Below are 26631 nucleotides of genomic sequence, written 5' to 3'. Positions count from 1 at the left end.
AATAAATACTTTTTGGTAATACTGTATTACACAAAATTTAACAGCATTCTTTTTTATATATTTTAAATATATTTTTATTGATTTCAGAGAGGAAGGGGGAGAGGTAGAGAGATAGAAACATCAATAATGAAAGAGAATCATTGATTGGCTGCCTCCTGCACACTCCATACTGGGGATTGACCCCAGAACCCAGGCATGTGCCTTTGACTGGAATTGAACCTGGGACCCTTCAGTCTGCAGGCTGAGGCTCTATCCACGGAGCCAAACTGGCTAGGGCTAACAGGATTCTTTACTACTCCTTTCCTAAAGTCTATAGGCTCTATTATTTAGAATTTATGATTTACCAAATTATTAGACCAGAGGACCTTTTCTTGAAAAGTTTCTTGTCACTAATAGAACACATTTGAGGAAACATTGACTTATAAGGTTAAATTCAGTATAAACAACATCATTGATGTGTGACATGGTCAAGCATTGTGCTAAGCATTTGAAAAACAAAGCTAAATAAAAGACAAAAGTCCATTCCCTTGATGAGCTTACATTCTTATGGGAAAAACCAAGAGACAGACAAACATTGTAATTCCTATAAGAGCAGTATAAAGATCTATTCGAGCGCAAAACATGTCATATGTGAGTTAGGTATTAAAGAACAAGTCAGAATTATCCATTGTGGGTTGAGGAATAGATGAGGAATAGAAGAAAAGAGTGGGCAGGTATAGGGAACAGAACTAACAAAATCACTAGAACTAGGAAAAACAGACATAAATCAAACTATTAAACAGGTGCAGGGAAAAGTAAAGAGAGATGAGACTGGAAAATTGGGCTGCAACCAGTTTGCCAAGGACCTCACATACAAGGAAATATGTTTGGGCACTAGAGTGAGGTCAATGTAATAGAGTGAATCCTATGAAATATATTAGCAGAAAAGCAACTTGTTAAGAGTTGTACTTTGTAACAATAACCTCATTAGAAATATTGAAGCTCGTGAGTCCAAAGCAGTGAGGCTAGTTAAGAATAGCAAACTGGTACCACCCAACCAATTGGAATAGTTAAACTGGTACCACACAACCTATGGACCATAGACAAAAGAATCAGCCTTACCTGAGATCCTGTTAGAAATGTAACCCCCAGGCTTCCACCTGGAGTTCTGAATCACCATCTCAGGTAGTAAGGCCCTGGAAACTGGGTTTATAAGTTCTCCAGGTAATACACATGCAGCCCAAATTTGAGAAGCTCTGGCCTATATAACATGAAGAACTCTGGCAATGTCAGTGGGGATGATAAAAGATTTCAATGTTTGAAGGTAGAATTGACAGAATTTACTAACCAAGAATGTTTGGAGTCAGGGAGCAGGGGAAGTTGAAAACAGCTCTGAACTTAATGACTTGGATGACTAGGTGTGTGGTGAGGTCCTTAATAAAGATGAGGACTTGTTTTAAAGTAGACTACTACAAGCTTAGCTTGAGCAAGTTAAGCTTGAGGCCCCTTCATGACATTTTCAAGAGGTGATCAGCAGGTACTTGAAAGGTGGAGCTCAGAAGAGAGAAGCGGGTTAGTGGCAGGGATCTGGCACTCGTCATTATCCTTGAAACCACATGGGTTTCCCCAAGGAAATGAAGAACAGTGAGAACCAAGCTCAGACCCAGAGAAAACACCAACAATTAAAGAATGAGTGGATTGTAAAGACCATAGAGACATAGGAAAATGAGAAGAGAAACATGTCACAGAGCCATGGATAAAGCCCATTCTCCTTTATGTGGCCTAAAAGGACTTCCGGTTCATGGCTACCTATCTACTCAGATGCACCTACACCTTATTCATCATACACCTTATATTTCTAAAATTTCAGGCATTCCTAACCAATTCAGGGTCCCCCCCATAGGCCATACTCTGTTACCTTAGGACCTGGGCAATGTTGTCTTCACTCTGCCTGGAATGACCCTTCACTAAACTTCTTTCCATCAAGCTCTAATGCTGCCTCATTTCTGAATCTCTCCTGAGCTCTCACAGCCAGAATTAACCACTCTTCTCCCTGGTGTTCTCCACAAGTTTTATCTCTCCCAACACTTGGAACATTTCCTGAGCAATTCTTTTCTTACTCTCTCTGTTCTCTACTAAAGGTCCAGGGAGATAACTTACTAATCTTTTCATCCTCTAAAGAACCCAATAGAGGATCTAGTTGAGATCCACTAACATTTTTGTACATGGAAGGAAGAATGAATGAGTCAATGATAAGATGGATGGATTAATAAATATGAATTGGTCTTAAACTTAAAGAACTAATAAAACCAGTACAGTGTTAAGGTCTTTTTCCTTCAGGAACTCCCAGGTCTTCCTGCTGATTTTAGGGGCTGCTCAAGTGTTATATCCCTTATCAGTTTACTCATTTCTTCTCCCACACATGCTTTCAGGGTTTACCTCACAATCACTGCCATGTTGGAAAGTAAGCAATAAAGGGGGCCTAATATACAATTTCTTCCAGAAGCATTGCACAGATATGGTGAAAATCTCTTATTAAAGAATTTCAGACTGATATGGATGTATTTTTGGGTGATGAGTGGGTTCCTAAAATCATCCCACATAGATGGTTCTCTACCAAATTAATACTTAAAATCTTCCAGAAATGAAATTAAAAGTTTTACTTTATGGTTATTTCAAAGCCTACAATAAAAGCATAGTAAAATTCTAAGAGAAATGCTAATGATTATATGTGAGTATTCAGCTTGAAATTTGAATCTTTCAAAGCTTTACTTTAGAAAACTTCATAAAAATGGATGGTAGGAAGGGTCTTATCTGAAATATTTCACTATAAAGTATTTTATTTACTTACACCCTTTGAATCCCATTCTGTTTAGATACTTAACATTTGATGGTTTTAAGAAGCACCAAATGGCCTGAAGTAACAACTTTCCACAAATTCACAACAGCTCTTCATCTGGTCACTGAGCTGAGACTTGCGCTGAATTCTGCAGATTCCCTTCAATATTGGGTTTCATTCCCTCCATCGTGTACAGGCCGCTCTCACAGAAAACAGCCAAGAAAAACAACGCAAGCACAAATGGCTGCAAATTAACTTGCAAATGTACAAATTCAGACCAAAAAGTGAAATAGGAAATCTTTCTTGAAGAGTAATTATCATAATTTATAGTGGGCAAATTAAATCCTTTGCAATATTTCTCTAAACTTTTTAGTGGCCTTATTTCCCATAACTGATAACTTTTGCTACTTCCTTTTAAAGACCGGCACAGTTCCTTAAAGATGGGAAATTATTGCCAGGACCTGTAGCTAGCACAAATTAACATTAGGTTTGGTAAAAAATTTTATTACCCCTTTGCCCCCAAATCAAATAAGATATGACCTGGATAAAAAAGATTCTAGGGAATTTATATTCTGAATGTTTCTATAATTTCAAACTTTAGCTTAAATTTTCATAAAAATAAAATGATAAAATATAAAATAAAAGGTATGTATTAACCTGAATATGACAAAAGGAATTCAACCTCAGATAAATATGGATCAGTCTAGTAAAATATAATATAATACCAAAAAATTAAGTAGAAATGTGTTAATCATGAGTTAATTTGCTATACAGGGAAGAAATGAAATGATTGGGGGGGGGGGGGGAAGAAACAAACAATTATAACCATCACTTTGAAGCCCAGATTATTAAAATTGACTGTTTTCATTGACAGATTAAATTATGTTGCAACATTAACATTTCATGAGAAATCTTATAAGCGAACAATTTAGAAAATGATGATTGCTGAACTGAATAACAAGCATAAAACATATAAAACAACTCACCCAGCCCCATATGGCTATTCTTTTTTCATCAATGAAACCCATTTCTATGAATTTTCTAAAGTAAAAGAAACAAATTTTTAGAATTTTAAGTGTGTACACATGACATTTACTTCATTACACAAGCATATTTAATTCAAAAACTTAATAGAAGCGCTACATTTTCTTTGTTTAAACACATGCATAATCAGGCTGCATTTACAAATAATTAAAAGAATATTATCATGTTTTCTGCAAAAGATAAGAGGAACATCTAGACTCCTATGTACATCTATCAAGTAGTGCTTTTCAGGGCTGGAAGGCCTCATAACCTAAGTGTGTGGGTGAGTTATGTGCAACTCAGAGAGGTCAAGAGACAGGCTCACAGTAACACAAGGGGTAGTGGCACAATGACTAGGGCCATATTTCCAAATCCCCAGCTTTTGAAAATAATATTTTTGTTGTTGCTTTTTAAAATTGTATTTATTTTATCATGTCCTTGTTTGCTTAGATACTAGTGATAATCACCATCTCATTTTTGGTCACAGCCATCCATGGGAAAATATCCATCCCTCTCCCATTTCATACTTCAGTACCCTCAGTTTATCATGGTATGAACAATGATGTGTATCTTTTAGCACATGGACATGGTTCAGTTGAGCTCACCACAGAAGAGCCTCCATTTGAAAACTATTTTGAAAATAAATCTCGCCTTAGGAACAAGGGGCATGCTGAAGGGCAACCTTTAAAAGTCACGGGAAGCCCTCAGAAATGTAACTTTGCAAGGTTGGCGCGCGCACACACACACACACACACACACACACATAAAGTTTTTTTAGGCTAATTTATCCCATGCTCCCTTGAGGGCTGGTGTTCCAGAGAAGTTGTGATTTATTTCGGGATTGGTGTGATTAAAAACTCAGGAAACTCTCAGAGAAACGGAAGCAGAGGGAGAAAAAGGCAAACTGGACGAGCCATTGCAGAGGCCAGGATGCAACAGTAATGGAAGGAGAGGAGGAGACAGAGTGACAGACATGCCCCCAGAAAAACACATTTTTTTTTTGTTCCTTTCAGCTATGTTAGTGCTCTTTCTGGCTCTTCTCCTCAGGCAGGATGGCGTGATTTTCAGTAGTTGAAACCCTGAGCTTCTCTACAGTGACCATGTTGCTCGTTGCATTGATTCGACGTGTGCATCTCCAGTGCGCAGAGGAGTTGGGTACATGCCCGGGACAAACAGATGGGAAGAAGCCCCGTCAGTCACAGCTTACCCAACACCGACTCTGAGGGACACTGAGACTTGTACAGGGAGGAAATGCAGTAGCAAATGGAAAATTGCTACCTGTGTGGATGCCGTTCATGGTAAAGCAGAGAAAATGTGCAGCCAATTGTGGCATTTTGGCAATTCTTCCTCCAACTCCAAAAATCCAATGAAAGAAGAAAAGGTTCACTTCCTTTGTTAAAAAAGTAAGCTTGCCACTACTGCTTGAAGACAGTTCTGAGCCATAAAAGCAATCGCGATTTTTATGATCTCCCAGAAGCTAGCAATCATATAACCTCGCATCTGGGGTAAAAGCAAATAACAGGTGATACATGGGAACAGGAAATTTTTAACAGCTCCCTTCCTAGGTGTATTCTGAAACGATGACGTTCATAGGAAGTGATAGCGCAATAGTTAACATGGAAATGAAACATTAACACTTAATGTGGCAGGACTAGGTTAAAGGTTACCTAGATAATATGAGCACTTTGGGACCAACAAGGCTCTATAAAACGTACCTCCAAATTCTAAAGAGCTTCCAGAAGGGTTATCAGAAACACTGTTGATAATGTGGTTAAATCAACAAAATGTTAGTAACAAATGAAAAAGCATGTTTTTCTAATTTGGGATGCTGGACTGAACTTTACAACTTTTCTCTCATAAAAAATAGCCCTAGACCAAAGGTCAACTTGGAATTCTAGTGATCAATTATTATTCTATTTTAGAAATGCTCTTATTGATACCAAGTATAATAGTATATTTTTATCCCATAATTCTTCCTTATTATTAACCTCAAGTTATATAACATTTCCAAATTGTGGGAATGTAAAAAATGCCGAATATATCCCAAATGAGCAGAGTTGACTCTATATCTACCAGAATTTTTGGCTCTCACATATGTAACATTTGCAGAGAAGCTCGAAGAAAGCAGATTCCAGTTTTACTTATTCTTTGACCTCACAAGCATCTCCTTTGAAAGATTTCCTTTGTGTAGTCAAAAGTTGTGAGGTTGTGCATTTTCTTTTTAAACTTTTTTCCCCTTGCTTTTCTTTGTTTGAATCTCTTTTTTGACCCTGACTAGAATTTACTGTTGTTTCCAAGCATATATATATAATTTTCTTTTAGTATGTAAAAATTTAGCCAGATTGAATTTTATAAGAGATTCACAGGGTCAAATTTCATTCTTTTGGGGGGAGGTAATTTGAGGGTTACCACTGAGGGATTGTAATCCCAATTCCCTAGGTCAGACATGCAGTGTCAGATTCCTAAAACACTTCTTGGGGAAACCTGTGGCAGAGTTATTTCCAGGATTATCATTATAAATCTATCTTTTTTTAGCCTTTGTTTTCTCAAAGCATTGGGTTCCAAGGCTTCCCTGTCACTTATGCAGAACAATAGTTTCAAGCAAAGCCAAGGCCAGTCCCAACTGACATCTTCACTGTTGCATATGTCCTTGGTGTGGACCACGTAGCTATCTCTTGTTCACTAGGGTGTTTACTGAAAGTTTTATTGAACAGCAATGCTATCCCTTTAGTGTGTAGGTGGTTTAACCACTTTACAAAGATTGTAAGTACATTGAAACTAGAGATTGTAAACCGCACACTTTTATACAGAGTGTATTTCAATGGTATGTATTAATAGTTGATCTTGTTGAGTGGCTGAGTAAATGAGTGACCATTTGCCTGATCTATAGTAGGAGACCTTCTTTAGGTTCCATTCTAAAAATAGTTCCCTGGAGATAAAGGTAGCCAATTACTGCCACTGGTTGGTCCACCTGCAATTCTAAATGCCAAAGACATTTATTTATGTTATTGTGAAAAGCAGTAGACTTTTTGGCTTCTTGTGCTGTGTGTTGAACATCAGAAATAACAACATTTTGTAAGGTTTCTACATGGGCTTCAGGTTTACATTTCCATTCCATCCAAGGGACACATTAAGAAGCTATCTGTGTTGTTTCTTGGGGTATTCTTAAATTTGAATGCTACATTTTTGGTGGCAAATAAATGCACAAAAATATAATGTCAAATTTTGTTGTTATTGGTATGTTGTGGTGATAAAATGATGATCATGGGATTGTTTTTTAACCAATGCCAAAACAAAGCACTTTTTAGCTCTATGAATTTTGGAAAATATCTAATTGATTACAAGTGAGGCATAATTTACATCTCTATCTTTTGATGTGGTCCCAGGATTACCTGTCATTGGTGTTTATTGCATGGTTTAAATACAAATAGATTTGAACTGAAGTGTGAAAAGAATTAGGTCTATAATGCTGACAATTGTGTTAATATTCCCGATAAGGTACACCATAGTCTTTATATGAGAAACTTATCTCCCTGTGGAGTTTTTCTTTGAACTAGCTCTTCTATTTCTCTCCATCAGGCAGAAGACTCTCCCAAGGTTAATAGCAGAAAGGTAAAAAATCTGGATTCATAAGAAAGATGGAACTTCCTACAATGTAGGCATGAATGATGCCCTACAGATTGTGAAGTGTTATTTGATAATCTACTTACTGATTTGTAAGATTTTACTCAGAATCTGTTTTTAATCAAATTTTTTGTGTGTATTACTGTTCACAGAATGGAAGAAAAATTGGAAAACATATGGGTTATGATTACTTTTCTATTTTAAAAAATAATTACTTTTGAGTCTAAACTTTTCTGCTTTGATTACAGACAAAATACAGAAAAGTGTTGTCTGGGCCTGGCTCCTAGATGTAAAATACAATCTGTGTTGTATATGCTGAATGAAATCAATGACTATTAATAACATTAAGATGATGAAAGAAATGTACTAATGAATTTTCTAAATTGCTATTTGGTGTGACACAGTGTGACTAAGAGTGCTGTCAGCCTGTGTTCGCTTTTACATTTATAAACTACTATTGTCTACCTTCATCTACTCACACCAATAATAATAGAAACCCAACAACTATAGAGAAATATCCAGAAAATCCTGAACAGTGTTTTCAAATAAGCAACAATATTGATGACTATAATTTATGTGTTTATTTTAAAGGAAAAGATGATTGATCCATAAACTGTGGTTGAGAATGTAGTTGAGAAGAAGGACTCAGGTCATAAACTTGTCTTTTCTCTAAATGTTTTCATAATATAATTTCTGTAATGAAAATGAACTTTTTTCAAATGAAAATGAGGAAACACTTTTATGCTAATACAACCGTGCTTCACAGCTGGTTTATTACAAATAAATGTTTAACATCTATAGGTATAGAGTGCTGATGAAATCTTAACCAACTCCTAAATTTGTGAATTAGAATCCACAATACTTGGCAAATTCAGCTGTTTGGTTTCCCACAGACCATCCCTAGAATTATACATATTTTTTGCTATTGTGAGGCATGTTAATAAATGAAAGGATATAAGAATAACAAACATCGAGAGTATTTGTCACTATCACTATAAATTACTTTTCTACACATTTATCAGCTCTCTTCTATTTTTCTCATCTTGGACAAAAATATCCCTTTAAGATTAATGATAGCTTTAGATGAAGTTGGAAAAATAGACATTATAAAAATAGGCAAAAAAGAATTAAGTCATTGAGGATGAGAAACCTAATAGTAATTGCATGACTTTTGTCGCACATCAATTTCTGCCTGAATGACAGGTGCTCACCTGACAGCTGTGATCTGGTCCTCAACTTCATACACACCCAGCTTTCGATACACTGCATGCAGGTGTTTGTCACCTTGGAAAGCTGTTCCTCTACCATCCACCAAGGCAATGACTATTCCTTCCTTACTTGCAAGATAAGATATCCAACTAATAGCAAATACAGACCTTACACTCTGACTGCAGGGACCACCATACCTACAGGAAAGAAAAAATAGAATCTCTGATTCCTTTGTAAAACTCAACTTCCCATCATGGCCAAGAATTGCCTTTAGTATTTCCCAGTACATTTGTGTGATAAGATTTCAATAACAGTGGCATTAGAACTGGCTCAAAATCAAGAAAGGACCAGGATTTTCCCCAGAGGTTTGCTATGAGGAAGTTGTTTTGGGACACAGCCTCTCCTATTCCCCAAAACGGATACATCTAGGGTTGGCATTTCAAGGAATATGTGTGGGTTTTTCGTCATTTCTGCCACCTGCCACTTGCTAAAAGCAGACATAAGATATACTAAAAAAAATGCATGGTGTTTTAAGCAAATTGTGTGTAGGTCAGCACTGATTTTGGGTGTTATTCCACTAAATGTATTCCATTCCCTTATTTCATTTCTAACTCAATTACATAAGATGCTAAGATGATTTACAATATTTTTTTTTGGCTTCAATTTATCTCAAAGGTATTCTGACACATTCGGCAATTTGCCATACAAAGGAAATTCAACCAGGCAAATGCAAGCAAGTCCATCTAAAATCTTAAAACTTCCTCAATCTATTTAAATAGCCATATTTTATTTACTCTTATTAGTGGAGGAATATATAAAAACAGCATCAATAAGAAATCTTACTAAAGAGAGTGGTTCATTCTATCTCATAAATGTGTGTTTAATCCAACATATTTTCAGTAAATAATTTTTACACCAAAGAAAATATTACATACACTTGAATTAGCAAGGGATACTTCTTTGATCTGTCAAATTGAGGAGGAAAAATCATCTTGTACCATAAAGCTTAGGGGGAAAAAAAGAGAGAAAAATCTTTATTACATTATACTCACAGTATTATTTATTTCCTTTAATAACATATATAACATAAAATCAATTTGTCACTAGTAAATTGTTGAGAATCCAGAAAATGTTTTAAATAGATTTTTACATATTTTTGTTTAATTTATGAATTACTAGAAATCTTGAGTTATTGGTTTATTAGAAGCACACATTCTATAATTAAAATTAGATAAGCTCTTTAAAAAAATCAGCCTTGAAATAGGACTATAGAAAAGTATAAGATCAACTCTATTTACAAGCATATTAAAAATATTTTGTAAAACTGTAACTGTTGTTACAGCAAGATTGTTTTAATTAAGATCCAGTAATAATGTCAGATTTGGAATATAATATTTACAGTATCATTTTTTAAAAGCAAGATAAGTGCTTAACTTCTTATCTATAAATGAGAAGTTTTTAAAAGATCTTACTAATTTCATCCACTTCAAGTTTCTTTATTTCCTCTTTAGGCAGCTGGATATTTTTCAAAGCATTTTCCAATTCCTTGTTTTCTTCCAGGATTTTAATTTCTTAAAAAAAATAAAATGTCCATTTTTAATTAGTAGCATTCCATAAGAAAATTCCTTTCTAAAAATGCTTTTGTGTTTAATATGGACGCAACTGAAACAATGTAAGGACTGCTTCAGGAGTTTCACATCGGCAAGCATATTTTGAATCCAGCCTTTAAAACAGGTATGAGCTTAGGAAGGACGGCAACCATTATCTCCTGAACGGATTCTTACAGGATCAGAACACATTTTGAGCAGAATCACAGAAGCAAGAATGTTTATTAAGCCATATTTTCCCATCTCTAATTTTTCTTTTTTAACATAGCTATGACCTGAGTGGGTCACATTTATTTTATCATTCACTAAAAACAGGAGAAATAAAAACTACATTTCTGAAACCCCAAATTTAAAATAATCATTTAAGTGGTTATGAAAGCTGTTTTAAAATGTTAATGTGTTGCTTCAAATACATTTCTGGTTTTTTAATATGTATTTCGTCCTTAACCCTTTCCTGCTGTATACTTGATTGATATAGGGCATTCGTTTTTTGTATTGAATTACTGTGCATCCTATTTCTTCAAATTCTTTCTCTCATAGTAGTTATATATCTTACTAAAACAACAGTATGTACACACTATGATGTCTTTCTGTTTTTCACCTTAAAAAATTCTCTAAAAAAAAACCCCGCGGTTTACATTTAAGCTTAGTTATATTTCACACTTTAATCTTTGAGCTGAACAAATCCATTTTTTCAGCATTCAGGGCTTTTTGTAAGTTTTATTTTGAACTGGAGTCTATACCAAGCATCTTCTAGAGAAAAGTTAAACTTTCATATAATATGTAGAGTTTGTAGCTTTATTTTTTAAAAGCGAGTCTGAATAATTTCTGAAATACAGAGGTTTCTATGTAAGACATCCTGTGAACTTCTTGTTTTTGTGCCTTTTAAAAAAGTAGTCCTTAAGGATGAGGAACTGGAGGAGGAGTACTTGGCGCTACACTAAGTTTGCCAAACCACTTCCCTTGTAACTCTCAGTTTTCATATATTCATGGCATTTTGCTCCAACATGTTATATTTAATCTTAGAACAATTATAGAGGTTTTTGGTGTGACTTGTATAAGACACATAATAAATTTCATTTTAACTTTGGATAATCCATCAGGAAAGAGATACTTAAGTCATCTTAAAAATTAAAACCAGTCCTGGCCAGTGTGATCAGTGGTTAGAGCATCATCCCATGCTCACAAGGATTGTAGGTTTGATTCCTGGTCAAGGGCAGGTACCTGGGTTGCAGGTTCAATTGCCAGCCCCAGTCAGGGCAGTGCGGGAGACAACCAGTCAATGTGTCTCTCTCACATCGATGTTTCTCTCTCTCTCTCTCTCTCTCTCTCTCTCTCTCTTCCTTCCACTCTCTAAAAATCAATGGAAAAAATATCCTTGGGTGAGTATTAGCAAAAAAATAAATATATAAAAAAGGATAAAACCAGCCTTGTCTGGGTGGCTCAGTTGGTTGGAGCATGGTCCCATGGTCCCATACACCAAAATGTTTCAGGTTCATTCCTGGTCAGGGCACATGCTGAGGTTGCGGGTTTGATCCTCAGTCAGGGGCATCAGGAGGCAACCAATCGATGGTTCTCTCTCGCATTGATGTTTCTCCCTTCTCTCTCTCCCTTCCTTTCTCTCTAAAAAAAAAAAAATCAATGAAAAAACATATTCTCGGTGAGGATTAAAAAGAAAAATGTTAACATTAAATTATATATATGAATAAATAAATGGGATACACAATTCTGAATATAATGAAGCCTGCTCTTCATTCTCCCTGTGTGGGTTCTATATGTTGAACTATCATGGATACAGAAAATCCTGTGTGAAGCAAGCACACACTGGGGCTGCTTGTTTTATTTATTTACTAGAGGCCCAGTGCACGACATTCATGCACTGGGGGTGGGAGGGTTCCTCAGCCTGGCCTGCACCCCTTCGCAGTCCGGGACCCCTTGGGGGATGTCCACCTGCCGGCTTAGGCCCTCTCCCTGCCAGCAGGCAGACATCTCTGAAGGGTCCTTAGCACTGCTGCAGAGGCGGGAGCTGCTGCACTCGCCAGCCATGAGCCCAGCTTCTGGCTGAGTGGCGCTCCCCCTGTGGAAGCGCACTGACCACCAGGTGGCAGCTCCTGCGTTGAGCATCTGCCCCTATGGTGGTCAGTGCATGTCATAGCGACTGGTCATTCCACTGGTCAGTTGATTTCCATATTAGTCTTTCAGTATTTAGGATTTATTTATTTATTTATTTATTTATTTACTTATTTATTTATTTATTACTATTATTATCATTTCTCCAACACGTATTAGAAGTTAGAGACAATAAGTAAGTGTTTCCAGATTGGTTTAACTTTGATTTCATCTCCATTCTGTCCCTAGTTATTTAACTTTTCTGATTCTTGACTTACTGAAATGTCAAATTTAATTTAAAAGTTTATTAATATTATTACTGTCTAGGGTTGCATTTTTACTAAGAAGAGGGTGATTTTTTTCACCCCTTGGAGCAAAATGGAATTTTATAGGGCTATGAGGAGTCGGGGGATGGCAATTGGGCTTCTCTATGTAGCTTTGCATTAAAAGCCTATAATCTGACAAAGGAGTGCCACAGTCCAGACTGCACCTTTAACCTTGTTCCACTCATTGTATATACTGCCCAGTGCCCAGCACTCAGTGCCTAGTACCTGACATGTATTGTGTCTTCTCTGCATATTTGTAGACTTTTTGTTATGATAAAATTAAGTGGTAAGAATGATGGATCATGTATGAGATTTTTGGTTAAATCATATTAACTAGCATATATTGCCCATTAATTAAATTATGTGAAGAATCTGTTAAAAGCTGATAAATGAGGTCATTCCATCAGTCGGGTAATTTTAATGAGCACCTGCTGTGCCTGAAGCAACTAATCCTCAACGGGGCCCTCAATGTCAAGTGCCAACTCTTCTGAGTTTCTACAGCATCTGGTTCAAGTACTATCTGTTGTTTTCAAATGACCTTACCCACTTTGCAGAGAAAATGAAGCTGTTGTACTATTTTCTGCAATGTCTTCAAGCTTTCATACAATTGCATCCATAATTCTCCACTCGCTCTCTCTTCACAATGCCAGAGATTAATCCCCTCACCTGTCTCTGGACTCCATCTTTTCCCAACCTCTCAGGGACCTCCCTCCTTAAGTCTTCTACCCCTTCTGTTCTCCTAATTAAATTTACTTCAGTCTGGCTTCCACTTCCATTGTTTCACTGAAATGGCTCCGATAAACTAATACGAATCTCCCTCTTGCTAAATTCATGGATTTAAAGCAGGCCTCACTCTCTGTAGCACTTGACACGGATCCTCTTTTGCCCCACCCTTTAGGCCAACATACTCTCAAGGTTGTCCTCCTCCTTCTGTTCCCTCTTGGTCTTCTTTACAGATTCATGTTTCTCTTTCCATTTCTGGTGTTGGTGTTCTACACAGCTTCAGTCTAAGCTTATTCTCCACTATCCCTGCCCTCCCTCATTGTCCCCACTCTGCTGTCTATCCGCTTCCATGGTCATGGTAACCATGTGATTAATGACAATAAACAACATCAATATCATTCCATTGACCAAGCAGCATCAATCCCTCCTTCACTTGTATGAGTCATTAGTCTGATATTGCTATCATTAAGAAACATTTCCCAACCCAAAACCCAGGTGAGCTGCCCTACTTATGTGCTTCCCATGCTATTAATACTGTACCCCACTGCATCCTTACTGTCCATTCACATATTTGCATTCTCCATTGATCTATATTCTCATTGAGGACAGAGACCATACTGAGCCAATATCAGTTCATTTTAAGAATTTATAATCCAACACAGTGTGAGAAGTGCTTAATAAAGATCTGTGGAATGAAGATTTGTGGCACCAAATGCAGTGGGAAATGAATGAAAAAACTACAAATAAATAGAAGACACACCATCTGCTATAAAATGCAATTCCAAAATTTTTTTGAGAATTTATTAAAAACACAGATTACCTAACCTAATCTAGGATCTATTGAATTGCATCTTCTGGGAAGAGCCTCAGAGTATTTATAATAAACATCTCTGGAGAATTTTATCATTAGGCACATTTGCAGAACTGTGCTCTAAAAAAATTGCATTCTATTTCGCAAGTTGGAAAACATATAAACATAATATGTATTATGTATATTTCTAAGTATTAGGTAAAGTCATGAAGCTACGTGAGCCTTACAGTAATTGGTGTCTGGGAAAAGGGAAGCTGACCTTTATTTTGCAGTCATGGAAAAATAGGAATTACACATTTATAGTGATTTTCATTAAAATAAAAAATGTTACAGATTTGAAAGTGGAACTGCTTTAAGTTCTGAAGATTGAGATGTGCCAAACTAAGAAATACAATGTTATTCTTAAATGTATTTCATTATTAGACCCAAGGTAAAACAACAAAAACAAAAAAAACTTCAAAATGAAACTAAATTCACAGTCCCATTATTACAATGCCTGTTCTGCCCAGAACCTCGGAGTTGACTCTGACGTCCTCATTCCCTTATTTTCACCTATTTCTGAGCCTTTGAGCTGACTGCCAGTCTCATCCCAAAGCGGTCTCCTGGCTTGTCACAGAGGCTGTGCAGGGACATCTGCAGGCATGAGTGCTGAAGTCCCTCATTGTCCCTAGTCACCATCAGCTTCAACGCTATAATGCTGTTTAATAGTCCATCGAAGGTATGGAGAACTTCAGGAAGAGGTTCGGGGCAATTATACACTTGGATAACTCTGCTGAGAACAAAAAGGGTTATCTGCGATCTGTGAACTATTTTGAGGCAATATCACAAATATAGGATGGATGAGGACTATCTTGGTAGCAGTTAAACATGGAGAGAGCCTCCAAATTTGGGGCTTTCATATGTGACAACAGTGTGACTTAGCTGTTAAAACAAAAAAGCTAGCATGATAGTCACCCCCTGCTTTGAACTGAAGTTATGTCTGGAATTTGTCTCCAGTTTGAAATGTTACAAAAAACCAAACAAACAAACAAAAAAACAGGAATTTGGTAAGTTATACTAACTACCCTAAGTTTCCTTCCAATTTTAAGCTTCTGTGCTTTTTATAAAGCTGATTGAGGAAGATAGAACTAATCCCTCTGATATAACTCATCTGTGTTATGTCAAGTTCTTACTGCAAATAATTATTAAATTTTATATGATCTGGTTTGACTCAAAGAATATCCAACTCTGTCTAACAATCAGCTGGGTGGTAGCAGGGTTCAATCACACCTCCCCTTGTAGGTGTGGGAACTCTCTGGCTTCCTTCAGGGTAGTGTCAGGCTGTCTATAGACAAGACAACAGCATGCAGGAGAGCCTACCTTGATCAGTGTGGCCATCATGAAGGGTGGAGATGGGGAGACCTGGGCCTGTGCACAAAAGGAGAACAAAAACATAACTTAGTTTGCAGTGAGAACTGCTAATAGTATTTGTGATTAATGTCAAGTACATGTTTTAGTTCTGCACCTATTTTTTCTCCCATAGAGAAGTAAACACCACCTTTTAAGTTACATTTAAACAACACATGAGATCAGAGCCCACTCCAAGAACAGATGTGAGGGAGGAGTTGCCAGTGCGATTTTCCAAGAGAGATACTGAAGTTCGGATCTATTTACAGGTGGACCCGGAAGTGGCAGTGATAAGTGGCCTTCTGGGAAGATGTTATGCTGTTTGGGCCAGTTTTAGCTGTGTCTTTATCAAGTAACCTTCACCAGTACCCAGATTATATTTTCAATGTGGCTTTTTGGTACATTCATTTTGGTGCATAAAATCCAGCATCTCTTTTTAAAGTAATTAATACATTAAGAAATAAATTTATATAGAATAATTTGCCTGTTCCAATAAACTGTGGAAGGTCACAGGAAACAGACCCAGAAGGAGTTTTGTGGGGCAGAAGTTTATCTGGGGGGAGGTATTAGAATACACACCTGTGGGAGAGGGGAGGAAAATTGGGCTACAAGGGGCGGGTGGGCTTTAGTGAAGTCACAATGGAGACCTCAGCCAACCCCCGGAGAGCTCAGGAGCTGATGGCATGAAGAGTTGCCTCCAATAGGGTCAATGGGGCTGGCTTTTAGACTGCATGGTGGAGCAGTCATTGGATATAGCCTGGGTTGAAAGCAATCCCCAGGAGGTGGGGAGGGGGCTGGGCTGTGAGGTGTCAGCCACCAGAACTCTCAGCAGCTGGAGATATGAGGGATTCGGTCCTGAAGTTGGGAAGTCTGGGTGGCACACCAGTGTCTACTATCTATTCCAACATGAAATGCAGGTTCTCTGTGTAGAAACTAGATATTTTAACAAGATGTACAAATCATTACACACTATCACAGATATGAGATATAGAATAAAATGGTACCCGGGTACATTTGCTCAAGCAGTCAGTAGGTTAAAAGCAACAAGCATAGAGCTAGGGGTGAAGGTACATCTGTCCTCCTTTGGAAGCTTGCTTCCTTTGATGTGGAAGGAGTGTCATTAGAGCAGCACCTTGGTCTCAAACAAGCAGAGGGGAATAACCTATTTGCTGAGGTCTGAGAAGACTGGAGCATAAGTAACTTCTTGTTCTGCCCTGTCCCAGGCATTTTTCACCTGCGGAAACATGCTTTTGATCTGCTCCTCAGTGCTCTACGTGTGACAGTGCCAGGCGCCATGGGAGAAGCCAGTGGCCATCCAGTTGTGCTCACATTTATGTAATTAATTCTGGGGTACGATATTAGGAAGCTGCACCTTAGCCACATTTCCCAACTAACCTTTACAGGTAATAAAGCTAATATTTTGATTTCCTTCCTGACACCTCAATCTAACTTGGGAGTAAGGAGCAGGGATATTATGTATTAGGATCCCTAAAAAATCAGGAGTTCTGTATTGTACGGAGTTTCAGAATTTTATAGAATTTCTTTTCAGAGATTTTTGTTCTGCTTTTCTTCAAAGTTATTAAAAGGAACAAGCACACATTATATTTTTGGTCAGGATGTAAGGAAATGAGACATAAATCTGGATTTCTTGACTTTAGTCAATCAGTATCCGCCCTATGGAATTTTCATGGCTATGCAGTTCCAGAAGTGACAACTGGCATATCTTTTTTTGCTCAAGCTACAAGACAAACTAATGACTGACTGCCCTTGACAAAAATGGCCTGAGGGTGTGATCCTAATGGCTTAAGCACCAATTGTCTAGAATTCCTCCTTTGCACTGCTTTTGTTCCATCAGCATCATAAACGTGATTTTCCCTATTTTAATCCTATTATCTGGGATTTACTCACCATCGCTCTTGGAGAGTTTGAAGTTACATAATGAGGCTTTACTCTTAATCCTAAAGGGAAAGATTTCAAGGTTTTTCTTATGATGGTGCGGTGACTCATTTTACTGGAGCTTCAAAAACACCAGACGATGTGATGCTTCCCACACAGTATATTTTTTGCTAAATGGGAAATTACCATACTGCCGAACAAGAGGGAGTGTGGAAAAGTCAGGCAATTCAAGTTCCAGAAAGGACTCTTCCACCAACTTTTGACTAGAGCTTAGTTTTTGCTCTCTTATCCCTTCAGTGGGCACTCTGGCTTAAGCAGGCAAAGTGATGCAGTGCTTTCAAAAAGGGTTAAAAGTGTTGGATAAAGGCAGAATGCATATAAATATAGAGGGATAGAATGAGTCTTTTGGTAGATTGCAAAAGGCAGCAGCAATACTTTGATCTTTCTAGCACTTATGTTCATTCAGCAAGCATTCAATGTCTGTTACCCACTAGCCATTCTTCTTGGCCTTCTGATTATAAAGATTTGAAGAAAGCAGTGTCTGTCTTCAGGAGAAAAAGACAGACAGACAACTCAGTACAATCAGTTCAATACCACATGCCTGGCATGTAAGCTTTCAATATGTTGTATAAACACATAGCTTGAATTGAAAAAATGTTACATATAACTTGAAAGGACATTAATGCATACCTTTAAATGCCACAATCACACATATATCAACAACAACAATCTCTTGACTTTTCAAAGATGCCATGACCAAACATTGTATGAAAGTGTTGTATCAAAATGACTTAGTGAAGAAGCATTTGGGCTTAAATGCTCATTCATTTCCACATGGTCAGATGAGCTGGGTTGCAGGCTCTGGGCCAGGTGGTTGGGGTGATAGAAGTGGCATGTCAGGGTGCCTTCCTTCTGGGAAGTAAAGGGAACCTCAGGGTCCTTTGCAACTAGGCAGGGATCTCAATCAAAGATTCCATTTGTTGCCTTAGCTACCCACCCTCACATGGGGAGTTGAAACCAGAAACAGGGAAATAATGGGCATTTTGTAATAACTTCTTCTGTTTTCTGTCCCCCACCAGGGAAACTCAGGGATTAACTGGGGAATAGGTCAGAGAATGAGAAGTAGATATTTCCCAAGTCTGTTTTCTAAACCCCTAGGACCCCAACATAGTTCATCAATCCACTCATCCCCTAACCTAACCTATTTTATTGCTTACCCAATGATCAAGATATAAATAACATTTTATGTATAAAATTATCTGGATAGAAATTATTCACTAAATGTACACATGGCCTAAGCAAGCTGGAAATATTTAATTTACTACCTATGATTTTTTTAAATATTTGAATGAATACTTACTATGTTTCGCAAATTTAGAAAAAAACATACTCGGTGACAAAAGTTCATTTTCCATCCCACCTGAAACTACATTTTAAAGAATCACTGGCCTCCAAGTGAAAAGCTTTGGTTTCTAGGCCACTGCTCTTTCCCTGGGCTGAATGAGTTTGACATTTCTCCAGGCAAATGGGTAAAGTCCAGCAACCATTTTACCAGAGAACACTTCCTTGTATGATACTATTTAAATCCTGCTTACTCATCTGTAGCTAAGGACTGATCAGATGGTGGTGACGAGGATGACGGCAATGGCAGTGAAGTGGTAAACTTGTGTTAAGTCCATTACCTACCATAGCAGACGAGTGCATAGTACTTGGAGTAGTCACTGAAACTTGCTGTGTAATATTGGCACCTTTCTTGCCTTAGATGGCAGGTAATACACTTCTTGCTTGGAGGATAGCTTCCAATGCTAATTCTAGAGAAAAATGAAAATAAATTCAAAATTTAAGATTGCATTTATCAAAATGTACTAATGCACTATAAAATGACTAATTTACATATTGACATCAAACCCACTCCATTTTTCTGGTGCCAATGTCATTTAAAGTGAAGGGGAGCCCAGCCAGTGTGGCTCAATGGTTGAGCATTGACCTAGAAACCAGGAAGTCACCAGTTCAATTTCTGGTCAGGACGCAAGCCCAGGTTTCTGGCTCGATCCCTAGTAGGGAGCGTGTAGGAGGCAGCCGATCAATGTTTCTCTCTCACGGATGTCTCTATCTCTCTACTCCTTTCCCTTCCTCTCTCTCTCTAAAAGTCAATAAAAACATGAAAAAAATAAAGTGAAGGGGAATTCTTAGCATTCAGATGTAGCCTGATTTTCAATTTTTGCCTGAATCGGCACAAGCCTCAAGGGAGAAGCCCTCTGTGATTTCCTTGGGTGGGGGAAGTATCTAACACCTGAATGGGCATGAGGTGATGATCACTTCTCATAGCCATTCATCTCTCACACTTCACAAAGTGATTGGGAATGCATAGCTCTTCCTCTTCCCACCTCTCTTTTTGTATTCCCACCAGCAAAACATGCCAGGGGAATCTGTCCTTACCATATAACTGGAAGGAGAAATCACTAACAAGCAAATTGGAAATAAGAAACCACAAATCATGTTCCTCCTGTGCCTTTCATTCCATGAGGCAGGACATTTGGGCCCAGGGAAGCTCTTTCTGGGAATGCTCCCTCCACACGTTTCTACACAAGCCAACCTGTACCTACCATGCTGGGCCCACTCTCTCCTCGGCAGAGGCCTCTGCGTGGTTTCTGAATGGGGTGATTGGCTTTCACATACAGACTCCCAGATCCTGTCAGAATTCGAGTCTTTTATAATTTGGTGGAGACTAGGTGGTATTATGCCAGGATGGAGGCAGGGTCATAAGCACAGCATGGATGGTCAGGTCTCCTGTGGCCTCCGCAGTGTTCCCTCTGCTGCTTCCCCTGACTTTGCCTTGGGTAGAGGGTGGCCAGAGGCATTGCGAGCTCCATAGAGGGATTCTCCCCAACCCCAACAAATAAGGAGCCAAGATCCAAGGGGGAACAGAGGAACAGAGGAATGCAGCAGAGTGAAAATGTCTTATTTCCTCAGTTACGGTTAATTTTCATGTTCATATTTTGGTGTGATCTGGGAAATGTGAGGTAGGCTGCTCACAGTAAGGGGTCAGGTGCAGCTTGCCCAGGTACAAATCCTGGCTTCTGCAATATCACCTGCCTCTTAGATTTGTTGTGGGAGTTAAGTAAGATTAATATATAAAGCAGTAAGAAGGTACCTGGCAAATAGCAAACTTGCCAGCCTACAGTTACTGTTGTTTTTACTCCACGTCCAGAAGGGGCTGTTGAGGGCACCCTTCCAATCATCAGGGCAACCACTGGACCAACTTAAACACTAATTAGGAACGAAGATGAACTCCTTCCAATCACAGGAGGCTTATGCCAAAGTGAATGATGTTAAAAGAAGTCACACATAATGGAAATAAATACAATAGGTACTTAATACATGAGTGTAAGTGGATACATGTCTTCAATTACCAGTAAATTTAGTTAAATTATTTAGCATTATGTTTACATCTGCATTAAAATTTCATGATTTTTCTTTTTGAAAACGAACATTTGAGTTAGCTGATATTTTGGGGCTACATAACTTTATACTGATGTAGTGCAAAACATTCTCTGAATGCTTTAACTCAATTCACAAGTTATTCCTACTTCATTTCAGGCTTTTAAATTCTATATATTCTGAGGATCATGACAGATTTTATTCAAATATCAATATAGAAATTGCTAAACTGAACTGACATAAATTACCTGTAGATATTTCTTCTTCCAGGGACACCTTCAAATTCATTGCTAGAATAAAACCTGAAAGATATTCAGAAGTTATTAAATAACTGCCAATAACCAAATGGTAATAGGATTGTTGGTACTAATTCTGATATATTAAACAATGCAGTCCAATGTTCATCTAAACTACTCTATTAATAATAAATTAATGATTAATTTGTAAACTAATACTAATTAAAGTATTAATAAACAGTTCATGGAACTGTTTACTGATTGACACTTATATTCATAAATCTCTACTGTTTATAACTGAATTTTGTGTGCTTATTCTGACTTTCAATCATAGAGGATTAAATTATGCAGAGTACTCTTTTATTATAGGTACTACAGATCTGGTGCACGAAAATTCATGCACTGGTGGGGTTCCCTCAGCCTGGCCTGCACCCTCTCACAGTCCGGGAGTCCTCAGGGGATGTCCTACTGGACATCGTGGTAGAGGCAGGCCTAAGCCACAGTCTGGCCTCCCTCTGCAGGAAGCAACCAGGCTGGCTGATCAAGGGACAGCACCGCCCGCATCACCCCGCTGCTGCCCCCGGGCCTCTCTCTGTGGGAGGCAACCAGATGGCTGATCAGGGGATGGTGCTGGCCTCCTCCATCACCGTTCCCTCCCTCTGCCTGCTGGCACATGCCTTGGCTGGCCTGGCGCTGCCTGCTCACTGGCCCTGTCCCCCGCTGACTGGTCATTCTGCTGTTCAGTCGATTTGCATATTACTCTTTTATTATATAGGATATTATATTCCATTTCACTAGCTCTGAGCCACAAAAAATAAACTAAGATATTTGATTAATATCACCCATTTCTTTTTCCACGATTAACAGTTTACTGGTTTCTCTATGCTATATTATTTAATTTTGTCTACTATTCTAAACACATTTGAATTTACTTTACAGATGCCCTGACAATACATAGGTTTGCTATAAACCAGGAAACTCATCCACACTGGGATTCCACACAAAGGAGCATGCTAATTTACCCAGATGCAAAACAACTCACAAGAAAACATACTTGCTACTTAAGTGTCTGGGTCCAGTTCTAACCTGTCTTAATACAGCCATGAGGTGGTAAAGCCAATTTCACAGCATGATTTTCACTCATATGGGAGTGAGTTCATCTGACTACTACAAAGTAACTGTCTTGTTTTTTGTTTGTTTGCTTTTTGGAAGACCATAATAGGGTGTGAAAAGTTTAGAATAAGCAAGGTTATTAAAAGGATAACCACTTTTTAATTATCAGGACTATTCGGCAGCCCGGGTACTTTTCTGTCCTTACTCTCATAAAAGTCTTATTATTCCCAAATAAAAGGAAAAGGCAACATGATACAGCTCACTCACAGTGTTAAATGTATCCGTCTACATGTCTTTCCTAACTTCACATGACTCCAATCATCACTTGCACTTGCCTTTCCCACATCATCTCAAATTATTTGCGAATAAACTACTCAGAATCTTTTCCAAACAGCCCCCTGCCGTTTTCTGATGTCAAAGGTTTCACAACTGTCTTCATCTCTGACACTTGCCACAGCATCCACGGCCCTCTTCTTGTTCCCTTCTCCCTCACAGCCACTAATTCACCACTCCTGCTCAGCCTCCATCTGTCTTTCCTGTCTATCTATCTATCTCTCCTCTCATTCATTTAACAAATATTCATTGAACTCTGGCTCTGTGTCAGGCACTATGCCAAGTGTCAAGGATGAAAAAAAAGAAAGGAAGAAAGGCACCGTTTCCCCCTCAAAGAGTGTATTTCACTGCCACTATGCTAGTTCATGTCTCTGTCACCTCAGGCCTAGATTATGACCATTCCTGGGTCGTCCTGCCTTCAGTTTTCCCCTACCTTCTGAACATATTATGTCTGAAACACCCCATCTGTTTTATCTTGCCACTCCTCTTACGCTGGTGATTTTAATGGCTGCTCCATATAATGTCTAAACTCCTTTGCTGACTGTTCAAAGAATTTCATGGATTGGCAACAGTTTCTGGCAGGTTTCAGCCAGTGAGCCTGAACTAATGGTCCTCCTCTTTGCTTTTAGAATTCCAGCTAATGGTAAGCAGATTATGGCAGAGTACCCTGGATTTGGACCTTATAAGGAGTGAGGAAAAGGAACCAGACATTCTTGATTACAGAAGTTTGACCACAAATGACTATTTTAAGGCGGTTTATTTAGACTGTATGCAGGATGGACCAGAAAGGAAAGAAGTCCCGTGTTGAGGTTAACAATAAGAACATTAGGTTGAATGTGTTCTAAGTTTGAATCCTAGCTCTGCCACTAATTATGTGGCCTTGGCCAAGTTAAATTTCCGAGTATTGGTTTTCTTATCTGTAAGACTAGGATAATCATTTCTACTTTACAACATGTGGTACACAGTAATTGTTCAATAAACTATAGGTGTTACAGATAATAACAACTTTACATAGCAGTGAATCACTACAAAAATATTTTCTATGTACGGGTTGCCATCAGTGGATTTTTCAAGCTTGCTCATTGCTTCAGGTGCTGAAGAGTAAAACTTGTCTTTAGAACCAGTTATTACTTTTAAAATTTACACTTTTATATAGTTACCTGTTGCATATCAGAAAAGAAATGACCACCTACCATATATTCTTTCCTAGTTGTTATAGAAATGCAGTCTTAAGGAAAGCATAGCTGTCTGAACTAAACTATAGAGTAAATAACTAAAATGCTCTTAACAGAAAGAAGTGGTACAGGATCTTTTGTACGTCCATTGGCTAATTAAACCCTGATTGGGGCAACACGCTTCATGCAATACTTACAGTGAATCCTGTGTTATTCTGAATATATTTATAGCCTCCCACTTGCCACTTGTAATTTGAGTAGCGTTTTCCTATAAAAAGACAAACATTATGTGGTGTGAAGCTGAGCGTTATTTGAGCAACCTCAAGTGAATGATCTTTGAGGAGATAAATATTGGAAGGAGCGTACCACGGTGTCTTTGATATAGTGAATATGTTTGTAGCCATCCTTGTCGCTAAATATTTTGTAGTATGAAGTGGAATCATAGCTGAAAACTGGTGTTGAAACAAAGAACTGAAAAAGAAAAGGTTATGTTCAAAAAACAAACCAAACTAAAACTATTGATTTTTAAAAAGCAATAAGTATAAGAACTAGAACACCTCCCCCCACACCCGCACCTTCCATCACTCACACCTGGAATTCCATTCTTTTAGGTAGATGGTTTTTCTAGTGATTTTAGCAGGCACTTGTACATTCCAACTACTGTTTAATTGCTACTACAAACCCCTGGGTTTAAAATGTTTAATTTGATTGAGTGTTTAATTTGTATGTTCTGAGATTATGTGATGGACTAGAAAGGAAAGTTGAAAGAATCACACATGAATGTTGATATTTAACCAAGTCAGTCTTCAAAATGTGGTATTTGACTAAAATGTGGACTCTTATGAAGGCTGATAGCCCCTTTAATTCTTGATATGTATGATGCCAAGTACCTAATGCCAGTGATTCAATGAAGACATTTGAAATATTAAATATCATGGCCTGCTAGCCACAGTTTTAGGGAGAGACTTCTGGCTAGAGAGAAAAATGTTACCCAGGACAAGCAAGTGGGGGATTTAGTTCTTGAACTTGGGGAGCAGAGTAGATCTCATTAGCATCCATGACTTCTTTGCAGGGACCCTGCTGGGCACCCCTTAATGACCTAAGGAGTCTCTGACACTCAGTTCTGGTGTGCCCTGGAGCAGGGCGGGCCACCAGTCAATATCCTGAATGGTACAGATAACTAAAATCCTGCCAATGTCCTCACACCCAATTTTAGCTGGTAATTACTCCCATTAAAAATGTAGGCTCATCTTACATTTGCTGGTATATTTACAGTTCTGGTCAGCAGGTTTTGAAATGGCAGTAAAGTGGTGAAAGAACTACATGACAGAGGTGTTACTCTACATCACTCAGGGTCTGTATTCCCACAGATAATCCAAAACCAGCTCTCTCTAGCCCTGTGCTTTCATATGGCGGTGAACATGATGCTCAACTCCTGTAGAACTGACCAAGCAACAACAGCCAAATGACTACAGTATCTTTTAGCTACAGACACCGATCCTGCTGACACCCAGCCTGGGACTCCCTTTTGAGTAAGAACATAGGGAAAGTTGATGTTTGCTACTTTAGTGATGGTCCCATGCGTGATCTGATACTTGATGCTTTTGGTAAAATTGAGTATGATTATGTGAATTTTCAAATGCAATTTATTTGACATGGTACCTGTAATATTCTGAATAGTCTTCCCTAAAATTCATTTCCATCCAGAACTTCAGAAGGGGACTATTAGAGACTGAATATTTCTCCCAAATTCATATGTTGAAACCTTACCCCCCACAAAGATGGTATTAGGAGGTAATTAGGGTTAGATGAGATCATAGGGTTGGCGCTCCCGTGAATGCGATTAGTACCCTTATAAGAATCACCAGAGAGCTTGCTTGCTTCCTTTGCTCTGCTCTCTGCCTCATTAGGATACAAGAGGTGGAAGTGTGCAACTGGAAGAGAGCTTTCACCAGCACGTGACTATGCTGGAACCTGATCTCGGACTTCCAGTTTCTAGAAGTGTGAGAAATAAATTCCTGTTGTTAATAAGCCACCCAGTCTATGGCACTTTGTTGAAGCAGCCCAAACCGACTAAGACAATGACATTATTTAAAAACAGTTTTTATAGATAGATGTAATCAAGGTAAGAATCAAGATGTGAGACTGGATTAGGGTAGGCTCTAAACCAGTGATGGCAAACCTATGACACTCATTTTTTTGGTTGATTTTCCTTTGTTAAATGGCATTTAAATATATAAAATAAATATCAAAAATATAAATCTTTGTTTTACTATGGTTGCAAATATCAAAAATTTTCTATATGTGACACGGCACCAGAGTTAAGTTAGGGTTTTTCAAAATGCTGACACGCCGAGCTCATAAGGTTCGCCATCACTGCTCTAAACCCAATGACTAGTGCCCTCATAAGAAGAGAAGAGGATGCAGAGATACAGAGAGATATGGAGAAACAGAGATTGGAGTGATGTAGCTACAAGTTCAGCACGTCCAAGGATTGCCAGCAGCTATCAGAAGCTAGAAGAGGCAAGGAAGAATTTTTTCCTGGAACTTTCAGAGGGAGCCTGGCTCCACAGACACCTTGACTTTGGACTTCTAACCCCCAGAATAGTGAGAGAATGAATGTATGTAGTTTTAAGCCACCAAGAGTGTGGTAATTTGTTACAGCAGCCCCAGGAAACTAACAGTGTCCTAAGTCATTACTTTGGCATAGAAATGATAAATCTTTAACCAAATGAAAATGGAATAATGAGAAAATGTGGTTTCCTTGCATGAACCTCTTATTAATTTCATTAATAAGACCA

At 38.2% G+C, this 26631-nt stretch overlaps 1 protein-coding gene across 1 annotated transcript in view; it reads right to left on the bottom strand.

Annotated features, from left to right (window-relative positions):
• Positions 1-26631, bottom strand: part of FAP (fibroblast activation protein alpha) — a 71902-nt gene that overhangs the window by 8113 nt on the left and 37158 nt on the right. Inside the window, exons 14-22 of the mRNA XM_070423437.1 lie at positions 24197-24301; positions 24028-24098; positions 21222-21275; positions 19219-19343; positions 15610-15657; positions 10147-10245; positions 9610-9679; positions 8677-8871; positions 3805-3859 (exon numbers count right to left, since the gene is read on the bottom strand). Coding sequence (XP_070279538.1) covers positions 3805-3859; positions 8677-8871; positions 9610-9679; positions 10147-10245; positions 15610-15657; positions 19219-19343; positions 21222-21275; positions 24028-24098; positions 24197-24301 — 822 coding nt within the window. The remainder of the gene's footprint in view (positions 1-3804; positions 3860-8676; positions 8872-9609; positions 9680-10146; positions 10246-15609; positions 15658-19218; positions 19344-21221; positions 21276-24027; positions 24099-24196; positions 24302-26631) is intronic.

The sequence above is a fragment of the Myotis yumanensis genome, unplaced genomic scaffold, assembly GCF_028538775.1.
Source record: "Myotis yumanensis isolate MYYU_CA2020_CCGP unplaced genomic scaffold, mMyoYum1.0.hap1 SCAF_8, whole genome shotgun sequence".
In the NCBI taxonomy this organism is placed as follows: Eukaryota; Metazoa; Chordata; class Mammalia; order Chiroptera; family Vespertilionidae; genus Myotis; species Myotis yumanensis.
Note: the sequence above shows the minus strand (reverse complement) of the source record. Positions and strands in the feature narration are given on the sequence as shown.